General features: G+C 33.0%; 2 protein-coding genes across 2 annotated transcripts; one reads left to right on the top strand and one right to left on the bottom strand.

Moving 5' to 3' along the window:
* Window positions 1-110: 110 nt before the first annotated feature.
* Window positions 111-4083, bottom strand: LOC122311997 ((3aS,4S,5R,7aS)-5-hydroxy-7a-methyl-1-oxo-octahydro-1H-indene-4-carboxyl-CoA dehydrogenase). The gene is made up of 6 exons (XM_043126807.1): window positions 3768-4083; window positions 3336-3548; window positions 2638-2733; window positions 1689-1834; window positions 901-1120; window positions 111-611 (listed from the first exon to the last, which is right to left on the bottom strand). Exons 1-6 carry the CDS (start codon window positions 3900-3902, stop codon window positions 423-425), a joined length of 999 nt encoding a protein of 332 aa, XP_042982741.1. The 5' UTR covers window positions 3903-4083; the 3' UTR covers window positions 111-422.
* A 3132-nt stretch (window positions 4084-7215) lies between these two features.
* LOC122310897 (7-deoxyloganetin glucosyltransferase-like) lies at window positions 7216-9729 on the top strand. Its single transcript, XM_043125135.1, has 2 exons — window positions 7216-7807; window positions 8627-9729. Exons 1-2 carry the CDS (start codon window positions 7291-7293, stop codon window positions 9556-9558), a joined length of 1449 nt encoding a protein of 482 aa, XP_042981069.1. The 5' UTR covers window positions 7216-7290; the 3' UTR covers window positions 9559-9729.
* The last annotated feature ends 7612 nt before the right edge of the window (window positions 9730-17341 follow it).

Here is a 17341-nt window from a genome sequence, read left to right as displayed (position 1 = left end):
GAAGCTTTTTTTTTTTTTGGTTGAATCTTTCCTTTAAAAGATTATCTTTACTCTATCTACGTACAATACCGTGGGAGATATTCAATAACTACCAAAAAGACTATCCCAAATTATTTTTGCAACAGAAAGAGATTGCCTTCTCTTAATTAGCTTTCCAAGCATTGGGCTTGATTGTTAAGAACATTGAAAAGCACCTATCTTTGAATATTGTATCCACAATATCCGTGTATGGGACTTCATAATTTGATGTTATTAAGGCAACTTATAAAATTAAAATTATACACAGACGCAAACATGCAAATGCAGACATCCATTCCATATAAGCGGTGAATTGCCCCAAGCATCTCCTCTTTTACAGTCTCTCAAGACGGTACAATTTCAGATTTTGTCATCCACTGTACCCCAATTTGCAAAATCAACATTTATATGCCACCAAATTTTTGTTGGATCAGATGCTGAGCCCCTTCAGCCAGTCTTTGGACAACTTCACCTGCTGGTAAAATTTCCTTGATAAGGCCTACACCTTGGCCAGCATACATCGCCATGCTTTCAATGTCACCTGTGGTTGTCGCATTTGGAACAGTACCTGCAAACTGGCGAATTTCCTTCTCCTGATGAAACAGAAAGTGAAGTTTCAGCACATAGATATGGGCTCCAACTTGAACTAGAAACCAAACTATGAAATAAACCCATAAGAACGGGCTTCGGTACACTCAGCCATTGGGCTTATCGACAAAAAAGATTTGTCTAAGTACTTAAAGAATGGCAAAAATGGCAACCTCAAATCCTCAAATGCTATGTTCCTCAATTAAAAAAATATATATATGAAACAGACTTTTTCACGGGTGGGGAAACAACAGTACGTTTCTAGTTATCATGATGACAAGATTTGGTTCTCACCATGCCATGTATTGTTGCACGACCAATAACAGGCTTGTCGAGTTCATTCTCATTAAGAGGAAGGGGTTTCTGATCACTGAAGAAAGGTGTCTGCAGGACACGATGCGGTGCACCGGGCCACCTTGCCCGGCCAAATATATCAGTATACCCAGTTTTGTCAAGTTGAATTAACTTCCTCTTGTATGTAGGGTGAGCATAGCTTTCCACAGTTGCAACGAACCTGGAACATAATTGTAACCACTTTGTAAATTTTGTTAAGAAGCTACATAGGACTGGCCAGATTGCATTTCCTTGGCTTTTGCATAAATAACAAAAAAATTAACCCATAACTTTTTTCAGAAAAAAATATGGTTTTTCCCAAGTTAAAATCATAGAAATAATTAAAAGGAGTTGCTTCTAACTTTGAAGCAAAAAACAAGAGTAGAGTCCAAGAATTGGACACCATGTGAACACAAAGCTAATCCACTTCATTTGAGAATTGAAAATTCCGTCGAGCTTGCACTGCAAATAGCATCATCCCCAGAATAAAGACTATAATAATACCCAATTTCATACTCTCTTTTTTCAGGCTCAAAAAGTGTTCAAAACCATAACTGCTATGCAACATGTTGAAATCATTTATCCATTGTGAAACAAATGAGATAAACTCCTTGCATCTGCAACTAGAAAACCCTCTATTTCATGGCAGCGTGACTCTAAATGCAGGCCATGTGTGCTGAAATACCACAGCATGATTAGACAAATGAGTGCCTTAAATTTACTTTTATGTAAATCGAATTGTTCCAAACCTGGTGCCTAAGCAAATGCCTTGTGCGCCAAGGGCCAAAGCAGCAACATACCCACGTGCATCAACAATGCCCCCAGAAGCGATTACCGGTATATCTTGATCCCCAATAAGATCGACTACTCTAGGCAACAATGATATCAAACCATCCTACAAGTAATTGAATAAAACAAGGGGCGTCAAGACATACTCAATAATTCAATTTCATAAGTATCACATTCAAATAGCATAGAAGCAAGAAGAAAAAATCAAAAACATGAAAATCATCAATGCATAATATATTAATATCTATGAAATCACTCACTTTGTGAATTCGGGAAAGATACAACACAGCACGTATCAAAGACCACAATTGCAACACTTCGGTTTGATATGCTAATGAGTCAATCTGAACTGCTTAGAGAAAAGGGATTTCAATCTGAACCTAATACAAAATAGGTAACTATTCTATGAAGAGCACCAAGGACAAACTAGAAAGTTTTCAATGTGGAAAATGATTTTAAGCAGACATCATCTTCCATAACAACAGTTTAATCGAAACGACCAATTTTCTACATTTGTGACCATGACTTAGTCTTAAACTCATCAATTCCGAAATGCAAGCTTATGGCTAAGCCGCCCTTATAGGCACATCTTTCTCTCTCTCTCTCTCTCTCTCTCTCTCTCTCTCTCTCTCTCACACACACACACACACACACATATACACATTTCTTTTCCTTCAGTTGTAAATTTTTTGCTCAGCCTGTGGGCCCTGCTCTTTAACTTTTATCTAATTTCCATTGGTCAAGGTCTTCCAGTACTCCCTGAATTGTGTTTTCTGTTTTTTTTTCCTTGTTCCAATTTGTTTATCTACAAAAGTTATTGCATATTATTGGATCTCAACAGAAAGCCATAACAGATTCATAACTGCACAAGTATACAGCAATTCTTCCAGAAACAAGGAGCATGGATACCTGGCCAATTACATGCCCTCCTGCTTCACGTCCTTGGACAATGATTGCGTCTACACCTGCACTAACTGCTTTTTTGGCTTCTTCTAAGCTCCCAACCTCCAATGCAATCATATTTTACACATGATAAGCACAATAACAAAAACAAAAAAACGAAACAAAAGAAAAGGAACAAATAAACATCGTACTACTATTTAGCTTGTGGGTTGGAGAGAATGGATTCACATCCAACATGAAGATAGTAAATGAATCCTTTATGACATATGGAATGGCAACTATTTTCCATATTGCACAATTTTTTGCACATGATCAATGGTCAATAGTCAAATTTTCTACGGAGCTGTACTCTGCTAACAGATCAAATAAGACACGAATTGCTAAACGAAAACCACCAGAAAACATGATACCACGATGGTAAGGACTCTGGACTTCGTGCTGTTATGTTGTGAAATGGTTTTCTTGGGCGCCACCCTTGAAAGTAATCCATTTTTGATCGTAACAGATTTATTCAACTCTAAAACATTTTCTCTTACACACAAAATTGTAGTGGGTCCCCTATTTTCAAGTATGCATTACCTATAGTGCCTAATATAGGTGTAATATGTCAAGATAAATTATCTTCATGAAAATATGACCTTTAAAAGCCTCATACACGTGAAAAGATTTATTTTTCGAAGCAAAAATAGGTAGAAAATACTCACTTGGGGAACAACCTTAACCCCAGCACAATGAGCTTCATGTACAAGCTCCTTGGAAAATTCACCCCATGAAAGTTGCAGGAACCCTACCTTCTCTTCCAATACAGCCTTTATATTTTCCTCATGGGGAAAGGCCAGAACAACACCGACCCCAAATGGTTTGTCAGTTAAGTTTCGTGTTTTTCGTATCAACTCCCGTAAGTAGTCCGGCGACTCCTGGTACCGATAATTTGAAAAGATAAAGACTGTATATTCAATTAAATTTATAAAAATAGTAAATTCATAAATATAGCAGGGATAAAATGGAAAAGATGTTCAATAATCTGAAAATATGAATAGCATAAAGGCAGCATCGCAAACTTGCCCGATGGATGCTATTGTAAGATGAAGATTAGCACAAACAATAAAAAGAAGGTGGGAAAAAATGAGTAATACCCAATCGGGGGCTCGGAGGAAACCAAGTCCACCGGCATTAGCAACTGCAGCAACAAGGTCTGGACCAGAAATATCAGGTCCCAATGGTCCCTGAACGATGCCATACTCAAAACCCAATATCCCTCTCCATCCCATATCTCTCAGACTCTCGTTCTCTGCCTAAGGCCAGCCTGCAGGTTTTTTGTTTCGAGAACCGGAAGGATTTTGCTCTCTCTCTTCCCGATGGCGGTTTTCGTTAAAATAGACACAGGCAGCAGGGAGCCACAGTCAAAAAGCAAGCATGGGTTTGGCTGCGGTTCGGTAGAGAAAACAAACCCAAGTTGTTCGAGTTGGTTTGGTCGCCACTTAATATAGGAAAAATATAGTTACAAATATAATTATGTATTAATTATGTATTAATGTAATGTGATTAATTAAAAAATAAATTTTATTAAAAATAATATTAATTTTAATTTTAATTATAAATAAATCAATATTAATACACAGATTAATAATTATGATTATAATTGTTAACAGAACTCCTTAAGATAAGCATCCGTAATACTAACACGTGACGCGATAGGTGAACTACAAAATTAGTGGTTCGATGTAAATGATTTCGAGTAAAACAGATATTTTTATTAATATACGATTAATAAATAAGTTAATAATAGGTTAAATCGATTAATTTAAAATTAATTCGTAATAAATTGTTTAAATTTTATTTAAAATTATAATTTTATTATTATCAAATTGTTATATTAGTATTTGTTAATGAAAAATTATATTCATCAATCTTACACTATATATTTAATTTTTTTCTTAATATGCGTAGTATAGGGCTGTTAAATAAAATAACTCTTTATCAATATATTTATATTTTTATTATTAAAATTGTAATTTTGGCCTATCCTCATTTTTGTTATTATTGCATTTGTAATATTGGTATCAATATATATTAGAATCTAAAGAATATAAATATTTTTTTTGTTAGTAACTAGTCTTTTTATTATTATTATTATTATTATTATTATTATTATTATTATTATAATAATAGATATCGCTGTTATTAAAAAATATAAATTTTAACTTTTATATAAAATTATATTAATAAAGTTAAATAAGTTATATGGGTTAGTTGAAATAATTTATGTCGTATTGATCTATTTCTAATTAATTATTAAATAAATAATAAAACACGATCTATTATTTAAATAGATCATGTTAAATTTGAAGATATGTTATTTAAATAGATCGTATTAAATTTAAAAGTCTAATCCATTTAATTTAACATGTCATATCCAAATTGACTCGTATAATAAAAAGTTCATAACTTTTATCTCGACAAGATTAATATATTAATAAAGAAACTAAGCAGTACATGAACAAAGTATTAATTATATTATATATAACACAGAATTATACAATGCAAGGAGGGTTTTTTCCATTATAAAAATTGAGCATATTGGATGGAATCCAATTTTGAGGTACGCTTCATATGATAGGTTGTCTAAAGAATGTTCAAAACTTTATACATAGTAAATAACAACCCAAAACATAAATGTTCACCCGCTACTTAAAAAATAGTATTCTGACTTGTGAGACAGCGACCTCCCCCATATCCGTCCTAATCTTGACGTTGGGCTGCGCAGGACCCTTTTTTTTTATTTTTTTAAATCACTAGAAAGCAAAACGTGGTGTATTCTTTACGAATATAGACAAGAATAATGCCTCGTAACGTAAGCGAGGACGTTCTTTTGATTCCATTTTGTATCGCTTTTATATTTAATTTCAAGTTACGCCAAAAATTTCTTTTAAATAATAGCAATGCTACTTATATATTTAGATTGTGCATATTACGTATAATTACTTTAAAAAAAGTAAAATTTATTATTAAAAAATTAATTTTTTTAGATAAATTTTATATTTACTCATATTTTTAAAATTAATTTCGTGATATTTATATATTTACGATTATAATTATTATTATTTTTTTAATATATTTTTAGTAAACTCTTTTCTTTTTCATCTGGGCTGGACTTCAGCCCCTACAAGAGTAACAAGACAACCTTCAATTCATGTATTGAAACATCATTTAGGGCTCGTCTCGGCTGGACTTGGCCTGGGGCCTGCGTTTTAAGCGACCGAACACAATTCATATTTCGTGTGGGTACGTAAGAAGGGAAGCTAATTAAGGTCCTTTTTAATTACCTCATTTCTCAACAATCTTATCATTTATTTTAGATTAAATCATTTTTAACTACGTTTATTATCGTGACGCATTTGAGATATATAATTTCGTATATCTACCACTTAAAATGTACCACATCAGCAAGTTTAATTATGATGAGAAAACATCGTACGCGACCAATCTATCAAGCATTCCATCCTTGGTTGATTTTCTTGCCTTTAAACACCATTCTATTATTGGTAATGAAAAATTATTGTTATTTTTATAATTTTATTTTATAAAAAAATTCATGCCTAATGTATTTTTTATTTAGAATTTGAACATATTTTAATTATAATCACAGTATGAGTTTAAAATCATAGTTAACAAGTCGGTGTTATAATTTTATCGAATTGGTGTAGGTTATACTTATCTCTCTCTCTCTCTCTCTCTCTCTCCGTGCTAGTCTATTTATGGGGTTCGATGCAGTGGGAGGGGAGAATGGACACACTTGACCAAAACTCCTCGTGAACGCACGTGTGAATGGTGGGGCCAATGTGAAACTTATCCGAAAGACAAGAACTCTCAACTCTATAAAAGCATTGGGAATTTACGCCGTTATTGGGCCCCACCAATACCCATAATTTGACCAGAGCCAGTTGCCGTGTGTGCCAACACTGTCCATAGACAGTACTTTAATCGAACGGTGTAAATGAAACCGCTTACGAATATTACTTGCAAATGTTTACTTTTTTAAAAAGAATAATACTAGATCCCCCTGGCCGCTCCCAGCTTTTTATTTTTTTATTTTTTTAATGATTAAGAAAAATTTATTTAATATTATTGTAAATTTTTTTATATTTTTTTAAATATTTAAAAGTATTAAAAAAGTGATGTAAAAAAAAAAAAAAAAAAGAATTTTTTTTAACCTAGCAGAGCCTTTAGCGGTGGCCGTAGCAGCGTTTTTTAAAAAAATTTAAATATATTTATTCATTAATATATGTATTAATTTAATATTATTAGTTAAAAAATAAATTTTATTAAAAATAATATTAATTTAAATTTTAAATATAAAAACATTAATATTAATATATAAATTAGTGTGTAAACGACAAAACTCTTACTTTTTTAATTTCAACGGAAAAAAGTAAACGATGAAAATAAAAAAAAGAGACGTGACGCCTTCGTCTTCCTCTCCACTGAGTCCACTCCGCTGCCCATTTTCACCATTTGTCTTTTACATTTCAAATTCTCTTTTGCCCTCTAGTCGAGATGACGTCTGGGGATGTAAGTTATGAAGGAGCCCCTAGCTATAAATATATAAATATACATTAATATCTTGTTCTGCCTATTGAGAGAGAGAGAGAGAGAGAGATGAGTTCTGTGGAGGAGAAGCCTCATGCTGTTTGCATCCCATTCCCAACTCAAGGCCACGTTAATCCGATGCTCAAATTAGCAAAAGTCCTTCACCATAGAGGCTTCCGCATAACTTTTATCAACACCGAGTTCAATCACAGACGCTTGCTCAAGGCCAGAGGTCCCGATTCCTTGGACGGCCTGCCGGACTTTTGCTTTGAAACCATCCCCGATGGTTTGCCTTCCTCCGATGCTGACGCAACCCAAGACATCTTATCACTGTGTGACTCTATCGCAAAGAATTTCATGGTTCCCTTTCGAAATCGACTTGCGGAACTTAATGATACTGTCTCCTCGAATGTTCCCCCGGTGAGCTGCATAGTTAGTGATTTAAACATGCATTTCGCCAATACCGTTGCCGAAGAACTGGGAATCCCTATCCTTCTGTTGTGCCCTGTAAGTGCCTTTTTCTTTTTAAGCATTGCACATACCCGCCGTCTAGCTGTCGAAAGTGGTCTACTTATACCACCCAAAGGTACGATATATTCCTTGGTCCTATTAATTGTACTTACTTCTTCACGATCTTCCTTTTATCAAACATCTTCATATACACTAGTTCTATTTACGCTGGAATCTCAAAATCTTGGACGGGAGATTTAACGCAACCTCAATTTAAATGAAATATTATAATATATTATATCTACTTTATAATAAAAAAAATATTTATAATCCAACTTACAATAAATATCAAATCATCTCAATTTATAAAATATTTTTTAGACCAAATATTTCTCACATGTTACAAAACATTCTCACAATATGTTTTACACAAATACAGCCATGAATTGTGCAATTTTAATGAAGTCATTACTTTTACTTTTCATAAAATAAAAATATTAACCTCACTTAAAAAAATTAGCGGGGGTTTTTAATTGTTTACCATCATGAATACATTGTGAACTATATTAAAAAGAAAAGACATAAAAGTTCTTTATCGAATTATGCCTTACACTATATATCCACCTAATCAACAAATGATTTATCATTTTTTATTTTAATTTTTAAATATGTGCATATTTAAATAGAAATACAAAAAGAACAAATCACATATTATTAGTTAGGTGTTTAATCACATATTATTAGTTAGGTTAATGTGTGTAGTATAAGATTTCCTTACAACAATTTTCTATTAAAATGTTAAAATTGCAACACTTTTTTAGCAGATAAGATGTTTCCACTTAGGAGTGTTGTGCATTCTTTATACGAATGTTCCACTTAGGTTCGAACGTACATGCTAGCTGTGATTAATCTTCAATGAACTATATTTTAAAATTTTTGAATGAAAATCGTGCAGATGTGAGCCATCTTCCAAATGGGTACATGGACACTACAATTGATTGGATTTCTGGAATGAAAAATATTCGCATCAAGGATCTTAGCAGCGTTATATTTGAATCAGATTCAAAAGGTATCATGCTAAACTTTATTTTGGAGATAGTAGAGAAAGCTTCGAAAGCTTCCGCCATAGTTGTTAACACTTTTGATGCATTGGAGCATGAAGGATTGGATGCTCTTTCCTCTTTATTTCCTCCTATTTACTCCATTGGCCCTCTTCATTTGCTTCTCAGTCAAATTCCACAAAACAATTCAAAGTTGAATAATATCAGTTCCAATCTTTGGAAAGATGAAGCTGATTGTCTCGAATGGCTCAATTCTAAGGAACCCAACTCGGTTATTTATGTGAATTTTGGCAGCATTGCCGTCCTAACCCCACCACAAATTGTTGAGTTTGCTTACGGACTCGCTAATAGCAAGAAAGCCTTCCTATGGGTGATTAGGCCTGACATGGTGAAGGATGACTCGGTGATTGTAACCCACGAGTTTTTAAGTGAAACCAAAGACAGAGGTATTGTGGTAAGTTGGTGCCCACAAGAGCATGTGCTAAGCCACCCATCAATCGGAGGATTCTTGACCCATTGTGGATGGAACTCGATGATTGAAAGCATGTGCGTAGGAGTGCCTATGCTTTGCTGGCCGTTCGGTGGTGACCAGAAGACAAACTGTAGGTTCGCGTGCGTTGAATGGGGTCTTGGCATAGAGATTGATTGTAATGTGAAAAGAGATGAAGTGGAGAAGCTTGTGAGAGAGTTGATGGAGGGAGACAAGGGTAAGGAGATGAAGAAACATGCCACAAAGTGGCAAAAAATGGCAAAGGAAGCAGTTGGTACAAATGGTTCTTCAACCTTAAATCTCGACAAAGTGGTTAAGGAGGTGTTGCTGCATTGAATCCGTAAATTTTTATTTATTCTGTTGAATATTTTCTTTAAGATTAACTTTATCTACATACGTTACAATGCCTATAGAGATATAGATCAACTACTATTGAAAAGACTATCCCAAGATTGGGCTTGATTGTTAATCAAGAATATTGAAAAGCACATGTCTTTGAATATTGTATCCACAATGTCTATGTATGGGATTATAATAATTTGATACATAATTAAGGCAAATAATTATAAAGTAAAATTAGTGGGGGTTTCTTCTTTACCATTATGCATTTTTTATTTATTTTATGAATACATTATTGTGGACTTTAATAAAAAGATATATATAATTGCAACATTTTCTATGGATTATGTTCCACTAAGGTTCGAATCTATACGCTAGACAAAATGTTTAAACTTGGTAAAAAGTTTCAAATGATAACAAGTGATTAATCTTTCAATGAGCTATATTTTAAATTTTTTGATTGACAATATTGCATATGAGAGCTATTTTTCAAATTGGTACATGGATGCTACAATTGAATGGATTCTCAGGATGAAAAGTATCTGTCTCAAATATCTCCCCAGCTTTTTGTTCACATCAGATCCGAAAGATATCATGTTGAACTTTATTTTAAAGATAGTAGAGAAAGCTTCGAAAGGTTCCGCCATAGTTTTGAACACTTTTGATGCATTGGAGCATGAAGGATTGGACACTCTTTCTTTCATGTTTCTTCTCCTATTTACTCAATTCGCCCTCTTCATTTACTTCTCAGTCAGCTTCAACAAAATAATTTGAAGTTGAATAATATCAATTCTAATCTTTGGAAAGATGAAGTGGATTGTCTCGAATGACTTATTTTCAAGGCACCCAACTCATTTATTTACGTGAATTTTGGCAACATGATAGTCCTAACCCCACCACAAATAGTCGAGTTTGCTTACAGACTCGCTAACAGCTAGAAAGCTTTCCTGTGGGTGATTAGGTCTCAATGGTCTGGACTAGAAATATCAAGTTCGAATGGTCCCTGAAGGCCATACTCAAAATCCAATATCCCTTTCCATCCCGTCTCTCTTAGACTCTGTCTCTTGTTCTTTTCCTAAGGCTAGTCGGCAGGATTTTTGTTTCGAGTACCGAAAGGATTTTGCTCTCTCTCTTCCCAATGGTTGTTTTTATTAAAATAGACAAGAGACAGAGTCTAAAAAAGAAAGCATGGGTTTGGCTGCGGTTAGGTCGCAAAATTTTTTATTTTTATTTTTTTAAAAAACAACAACATAAATCCAAGTTGTGCAAATTGATTTGGTCGCCGCTTAAGATAAGCTGTTGTACACTAGTAATACGTGACGCAATAGGTGAACTACACAACTCATAGATTGATATGATTAATTTAGAGTAAAATATGTATTTTTATTAATATACGATTAATAAATAAGTTTAATAATGGGTGAAATTGATTAATTTGAGATTAATTCGTGATAAATTGTTTAAATTTCATTTTAAAATTATAATTTTATAATTTAATTTAATTTAACAGATCATATTCGAATTGACTCGTATAATAAAATGTTCATAACCTTTTTTTTTTTTAAATCCAGAATGTTCATAACTTGATACATAGTAACTAACGAACCAACACCATAAATTTTCACCCCCTACTTAAAAAATAGTATTGTGACTTGTGAGTCAGCGACCTCCCCATATCTGTCCTGATCTTTTTTAAAATAATTATGCGGTACTTATTGCAATTATCATTTTTTTTAAATATATTTTGGGCAAACTCTTTTCTTTTTCATTTGGGCTGGACTTCAGCCCTTCCAAGGCAACCTTCAATTCATGTATTGAAACATCTTTTGGGACTCGTCCCGACTAGACTTGGCTGGGGACCTGTGTTTTAAGCGACCGAACACAGCACATACTTCGTGTGGGTACGCAAGAAGGGAAACTAATAAGAGTCCTTTTCAATTACCTTATGGAAAAATATAGTTGTAAGTATAATTGTGTACTAATCTGTGCACTAATGTGATGTGATTGGTCAAAAAGTAGATTTTATTGAAAACAGTGTTAATTTAAATTTTAAGTATGAATAAATCAGTATTAGTACACAGATTAGTGCACGACTGTGTTTATATGTAGCAAAACTCTTACCTTATTTCTCAACAATCTTACCATTTATTTTAGATTAAATCATTTTTAACTATGTTTATTATTGTGACACATTTGAGACATATAATTTCGTATATCTACCACTTAAAATGTACACTAATAAAATGTACCACATTAGCAAGTTTAATTATGATGAGAAAATATCGTACGTGACCAATCTATCAAGTATCCCAGTTTTGATTGATTTTCATGCCTTTAAACACCATTCTATTAACTTGAAGCCCACATATGAACGGCTTCAAGTTAATGGTTAAACGTAGGACCGAACCCAACAAAGACGGCAGCTATTTATTTTATTTAAAAAAAAAGTTTATAAACTGATTTATTGACATTCCCAGCATGTTTATTTTCTATTTATTTATTTTTATTTGACATTCCAATATGTTAGTCATCATGTGAAATACTTTTCGGCGTTTTAGCATTATACAGTGTGGCTGAGCCAGAAATTTATTTTTGGGAGTAAATAAAACTAGAATAATATATGTAAAATATTTTTTGTTCTATTTTTATATAATTTTTTTACGATATATAATAATCTGATATTAAGATTTATAATAAAAAAAATGTTTAATACAACTTATATATTAAAAAAATATTTGATATGTCAAGAACAATATATTATTGAAATAATATAAAGAAATTCATACAAATATATTAAAAAAAAATGCAGAGTGTCTAAAATTATAACTTGTGTTTTTTTAAACAAACAAAATCATCAAGTATTGAATCTAAATTAAAATTCTTAACTATTTCTCTTTCAATATAGACAATAAAAAGAGATTAGATCGAAATACTACTAGTTATAGTTAGAATTTTTTATTTATAATAAAAATTATGTATTTTATTTTATATGAGATGTGTTTTATTTATTTCATTTTTATATCTGATTAAATTTTATGGAGGAGCCAAAATAATCTTTAGAGGATGGGCTAATACATGATAAATTAATATTATTTTATTAAATAAAAAGAATCCCCCCCCCCCCCCCCATCCCCAACCTGGCTCCTGATTAGATAGTTGAAAAAAATTATAGATGTTTTGGTATTTTTATAATTATAAAGTGTGTTTAGACACCAACTTATAAATAATAGAGTTATTTATATGAATTATTAACAAATAAAAGAGCAAAAAACCATTAAGTGCATGCTTTCCTCTTATATCCTAGACCAGTCATATATTGTTACTTGGCCTAAAAATCTAGACGGTCGAATGCAGATGAGTTTCCTGCCTAACTGTGGCCACATTAAATGGAATAGTTTCCTCTTAATTATGATATGGGTGCTATATATATATATATATATATATCAGTGCTACATATATATGTCACTGCTAATCGCTTTCTGCTTACCACGATCTACCCGGCCTTCAATATGACATTGGTTTATACTCAAAACTGATCAATGTACGTTAAGTCTTTTCAGAATTGACCTATCTGTGAAGGTCGAATTTCTTGTCGCCTCCGATTTCCATTTATTTTCATGATTAAATAAGTTAAATTCGCAAGAAAACCAAGAGGAAGTAGCCAAGTTCATAATTTCCACCCTACTTAAGCCTTAAAATTCATGAGAAAGTTGAATTTGTTATGTACCTTGAACATGTACAACTAGCTAGTGGAAAGCATCAAGCAGACAGAATGGGATTAAAGTTAGAACTTTTACTACTAGCCCAATTAAGACGCGGTATGTGAAGAAGCAGTATTCAAGCAGTTGCAAGTTGGAGGAACAAAAAAATTGCTGTTCCTGCTTTTTTACAGAAAAAAGTCATTTGTTCGACTTCCCAAGTGTGTTCCTCGAAAGTATATATGCATTTCTTTTCCTTACTATTATTCAAGTCCAGAAAATGCACCGTAGATATGTCTGAGAATCTGCACTTTTCTCCAGTTTATTAGAATTACTAGTACATTTTTTTTTTAAGGAACAGAGCATGGCTTGGGTGGTTCCAATGGGAAACACCGCTCGTGGGCTCGTGCAACTTCGATTATAGAAAAAGTTTCATTGGTTAGTGTAATCATGTCTGCTAGAAAAATAAGAAGCCAACTTCAGCAGCCGTCAAACTCGCCAGATTCCTCAATTGTTAATATTTTTTTTTCTCAAATAAGATATCCATAGATTAACTAACGGATAGAGGATACATGTTTGATAGTGAGTCTCTTAAAGTCTTTTCAAAATCAACACATATTACAATATAAAACAAAAAAATCAAAGAGGATGATTAGAGTTAAAAAAATTAGCTCACACCCAATTTCCACGATGGAAGACCGCTTGATGACGGTTTTAAAATAGTTTAATGAACAGACTATAAATTACAGCTAAAAGCTGCAATATTGAGGGGTATGTTACAAGATGTTGGTCTAAACTAACTAGAATGAACTATCACGTATATTTTTACTTTATCTTTGATTAAGAAAAGCGGGAACATGACGTAGAAATCAAAAACTATGACGACTTGTCAGCGAGGGGACAGAACAGGCAGTGGCGGTGCATGTAGGCCATGCGCCACAACTAGAGAGAAAGAGAACAATCGGACCTGGAAGATTCGAAGCTGCTGATCTCAAAATTGCGGCACATGGCGACAGAAAGCTCTTTGAGGCGTGGCGGCGCGTGAAAACCACATGCAACAGAAGTCACTTGTGAGGCATTCGCACCGCTTGAAATAAAGGCCAAAAAGTAGCCTATCGGCAAAATTGAACGGTGCCAGCGGAATAAAACTTAAAAAGTTAGAACAAACATAGATAACGAGAAATAAAGGCTTGGCCAGCAAGGAGGGGGTGGGTGGAGCTGAAGCACCAACCCCCCTCCCTCCTCCCTCCGTTTAAAGAAAAAGTTTTCTGGGTGGGACGATTTGAGCGCTGGAGAGAAATTATGTCTCTCTACACCCTCAATTGTTAATATTACTATTATAGTGTTAATTTTCTGAGGTGTACAAGCGTATAATAAATATATCGAGGACCACATCATTATATAGGAGTACCGGCCTTCCATCAGATGCTTTAGATACTTGTCATATATATATATATATATGACTCATGCCTATCTCTTAGCCTCTTAGCATAAAGATCATAAAAAATTGTTAATTATTATTGGAAATAGATAAACAGATAGGTACGTAGCATTATTGGCAAAAGCTTAAGTCTTAAAAAAAAAAAAAAAAAAAGAAGGCTAATTTCCCTTTAAAGTTCATGGAATTATTTATTTCTAACTGTTTGGAGTATCCTAGACTTGTTTATTGAAATAATGATCATGACATAAGGTAGAGCAGCATGTTTCCGATCTAAACATGCTGGGTTCGCCGACGTTCATCATGTGCTGATAACCCTTTTCTCTTAGCTGTTGTAGAAATTGCAATGCGTTAACCGTTATTTATGCTGGATTATGTGAATACGAGTCTATAACTCGTGTAATGTGCAGAGAGTTATTTACGTGGATTTTTTTAATTTATATTTAAATATGCACTATATATAATTACTATTAAAATTATTTAAATTTGATAATTAATAATAATTGACCAAACATTACTAAACAATTAATATGTTTAAACATGATCCCAATGTCACTACATTAATTCTAGAAAGACGTGTCACTAACTAAGTATCAAATGTCACTAAATTACAAAAAAAAAAAAAAAGTGTCATACTATTCTATTCAAATCCTTTGTAATTTACTACAGTAATCTAGTTATAAATCAATGTTTATTAATATATTTTAACTGTTATAAAATATAAGTGTCATTCTCACAAAAATAGAATCCAAACCAAAACAAATTTAAGTAAAATCAAGTCCAAATTTCGTAAGCATTCACTTTTTGTCATGATTTAGAATTCAAGAGTAATAATATAATAAGTCTTCAAATTAGTACGTGAGTTTTGTTTTATTAATTTTTTTTATAGTGAGTCTCATATTTTATTCATTTTTTTAAAGTGATTATGTGACAGTGACACAATTCATAATTACAAATATCTTTTTTAAAATATTAGATGGTATTTTTGTAATAATTTTTAACTCTATAGTGCTACACGTGTCTCAAGAAAAAGCTAGAGCCAAATCTCAATCTTGAAAAGAATAAAGTATTCACTTTTGAAAAATAAATTGGGTTGAAACATAATTTAGCCATTAAGAAGTAAATCTGACCTGATTATGGTTTAGAGACTACGACATTGACAAAAGTAAATCTCGCTTGCTTTTATGCTTTACAAAGTGAGGCTATAGGGAAAATAAGATGATTTGATTGAACAATTAGCTACATATCTCACGTTAGAGAAACATAACAATTTGCAAGCAAAGATGGTTCAGTGTCGAGAGTGAAAATTAACAGATATTCGCTTAAGCGAAAAGCCATGCGACAGACTCACCAAGAGGAAGGAGAGAATGCGACAAAACTGGTGGATGGACTTAGGCTACTACGGTGAAGGCTTCTATGTAGCAGAAACGTTGCAAAGAAGAAAGCGTTGCGATGCTTTGAGTTTTGGTCGAAATGTCGTTGCGTTGCTTCAAGTTTTTGCCAAAACGTTGCAAGGAAGTCAACACAGTTTTTTGCAGAAACAATATACGGTTGTGACAATTGGAATGCTTATTTGTAAGTGCAAATAAACGATTTTAAGCCGATTTATACTGGATAAATGCCAAGTAAGCAAGTTTTAACTTCACTTTAATATAATTAAATAATTATATTTAGATATTCATCTGTTGTAATGTCTCTGATTCGTTCACCATCAACACACATTCTTGGTGCACTCTCTATATCAGCCATTATCTTTCATCTTCTAAGTCGCACAATTATGTCATCACTTATACTATCACTATTTTGTTTACCATCACAACGCATTCTTCCTCCACGTCTTATATCATTTATAATCATTTGTCTTTTAAGACGTGCTAGTCTACCATTTTCTATTTTTAATTTTACTGAAGAATAGAAATAGTCACTGACTTAAAACTATTAATCTAATCCAAAAAAAATATACAACAATGGTAGACATCTTTCACGTTAGTTTTTTCGATTTCCTATATCCTGAGATGGATATATATACTAAATATATCTTAAAATTCAAATGCGTATCTAAAAAAATAATATATAAATAGAAGATGTAACGATTAGTTTAACTTAATATATGCAAATTATTCAACTCACAAATCTATTTCTATTTAATTATATATAAGCAAAATTTTAACCTTTCCACTTTGCATTCACACCGCATCTGTCGTTGTGAACTTTTTTGTTTGAAACGTGTTGGCGGGAGGGAGAAGGCTTGTGCTCTGTTTTCGAGAGACTTCCACCAAGTGAAAAGAGAAGGGAGTCTGCTATATGCAGGCACACGGTGGACGAAAATGCTGACGAAAGATGATGTGGCAAGTGAAAAAAAAAAAGAAAAAAAAGAAAGAAGATCGAAAAACAGGAAAAAGAGAAAAACGCGAAAGAAGCTTCAGCGTTTCGTCCCGCGTTGCAGAGCTTCTTCCCCGAGCCTGCGAATCCAGCAAACCTCCCACCTAGGTTTTTGATTATAAAATCTTAACTCAGAAACGAACCCCCTTCCTTCCCATCACCAAAGGTTCTTTCTTTCTTTTTCTTTTTTTTTTTTTATTTTTTTTTTCCTGAAAGGATTTTCCGGATGTCTGCGAGTTTGGACGACGCCAAGTTTTGGCTA

Source organism: Carya illinoinensis, chromosome 5 (assembly GCF_018687715.1).
Source record: "Carya illinoinensis cultivar Pawnee chromosome 5, C.illinoinensisPawnee_v1, whole genome shotgun sequence".
Lineage (NCBI taxonomy): Eukaryota > Viridiplantae > Streptophyta > Magnoliopsida > Fagales > Juglandaceae > Carya > Carya illinoinensis.
The sequence above is the reverse complement of the archived record's forward strand: the minus strand, read 5'-3'. Positions and strand labels throughout refer to the sequence as shown.

What these genes read in the sequence shown, in the direction of transcription:
- LOC122310897 (XM_043125135.1), top strand. Translation starts at nt 7,291, where the DNA reads ATGAGTTCTGTGGAGGAGAAGCCTCATGCTGTTTGCATCCCATTCCCA. An exon ending in TCTACTTATACCACCCAAAG is followed by an intron (nt 7,808 to 8,626) that starts GTACGATATATT and finishes AAAATCGTGCAG; the next exon opens with ATGTGAGCCATCTTCCAAAT.
- LOC122311997 (XM_043126807.1), bottom strand. Translation starts at nt 3,902, where the DNA reads ATGGGATGGAGAGGGATATTGGGTTTTGAGTATGGCATCGTTCAGGGA. An exon ending in GGGTTAAGGTTGTTCCCCAA is followed by an intron (nt 2,734 to 3,335) that starts GTGAGTATTTTC and finishes ATTGCATTGGAG; the next exon opens with GTTGGGAGCTTAGAAGAAGC. An exon ending in GGCATTTGCTTAGGCACCAG is followed by an intron (nt 1,121 to 1,688) that starts GTTTGGAACAAT and finishes ATTATGTTCCAG; the next exon opens with GTTCGTTGCAACTGTGGAAA.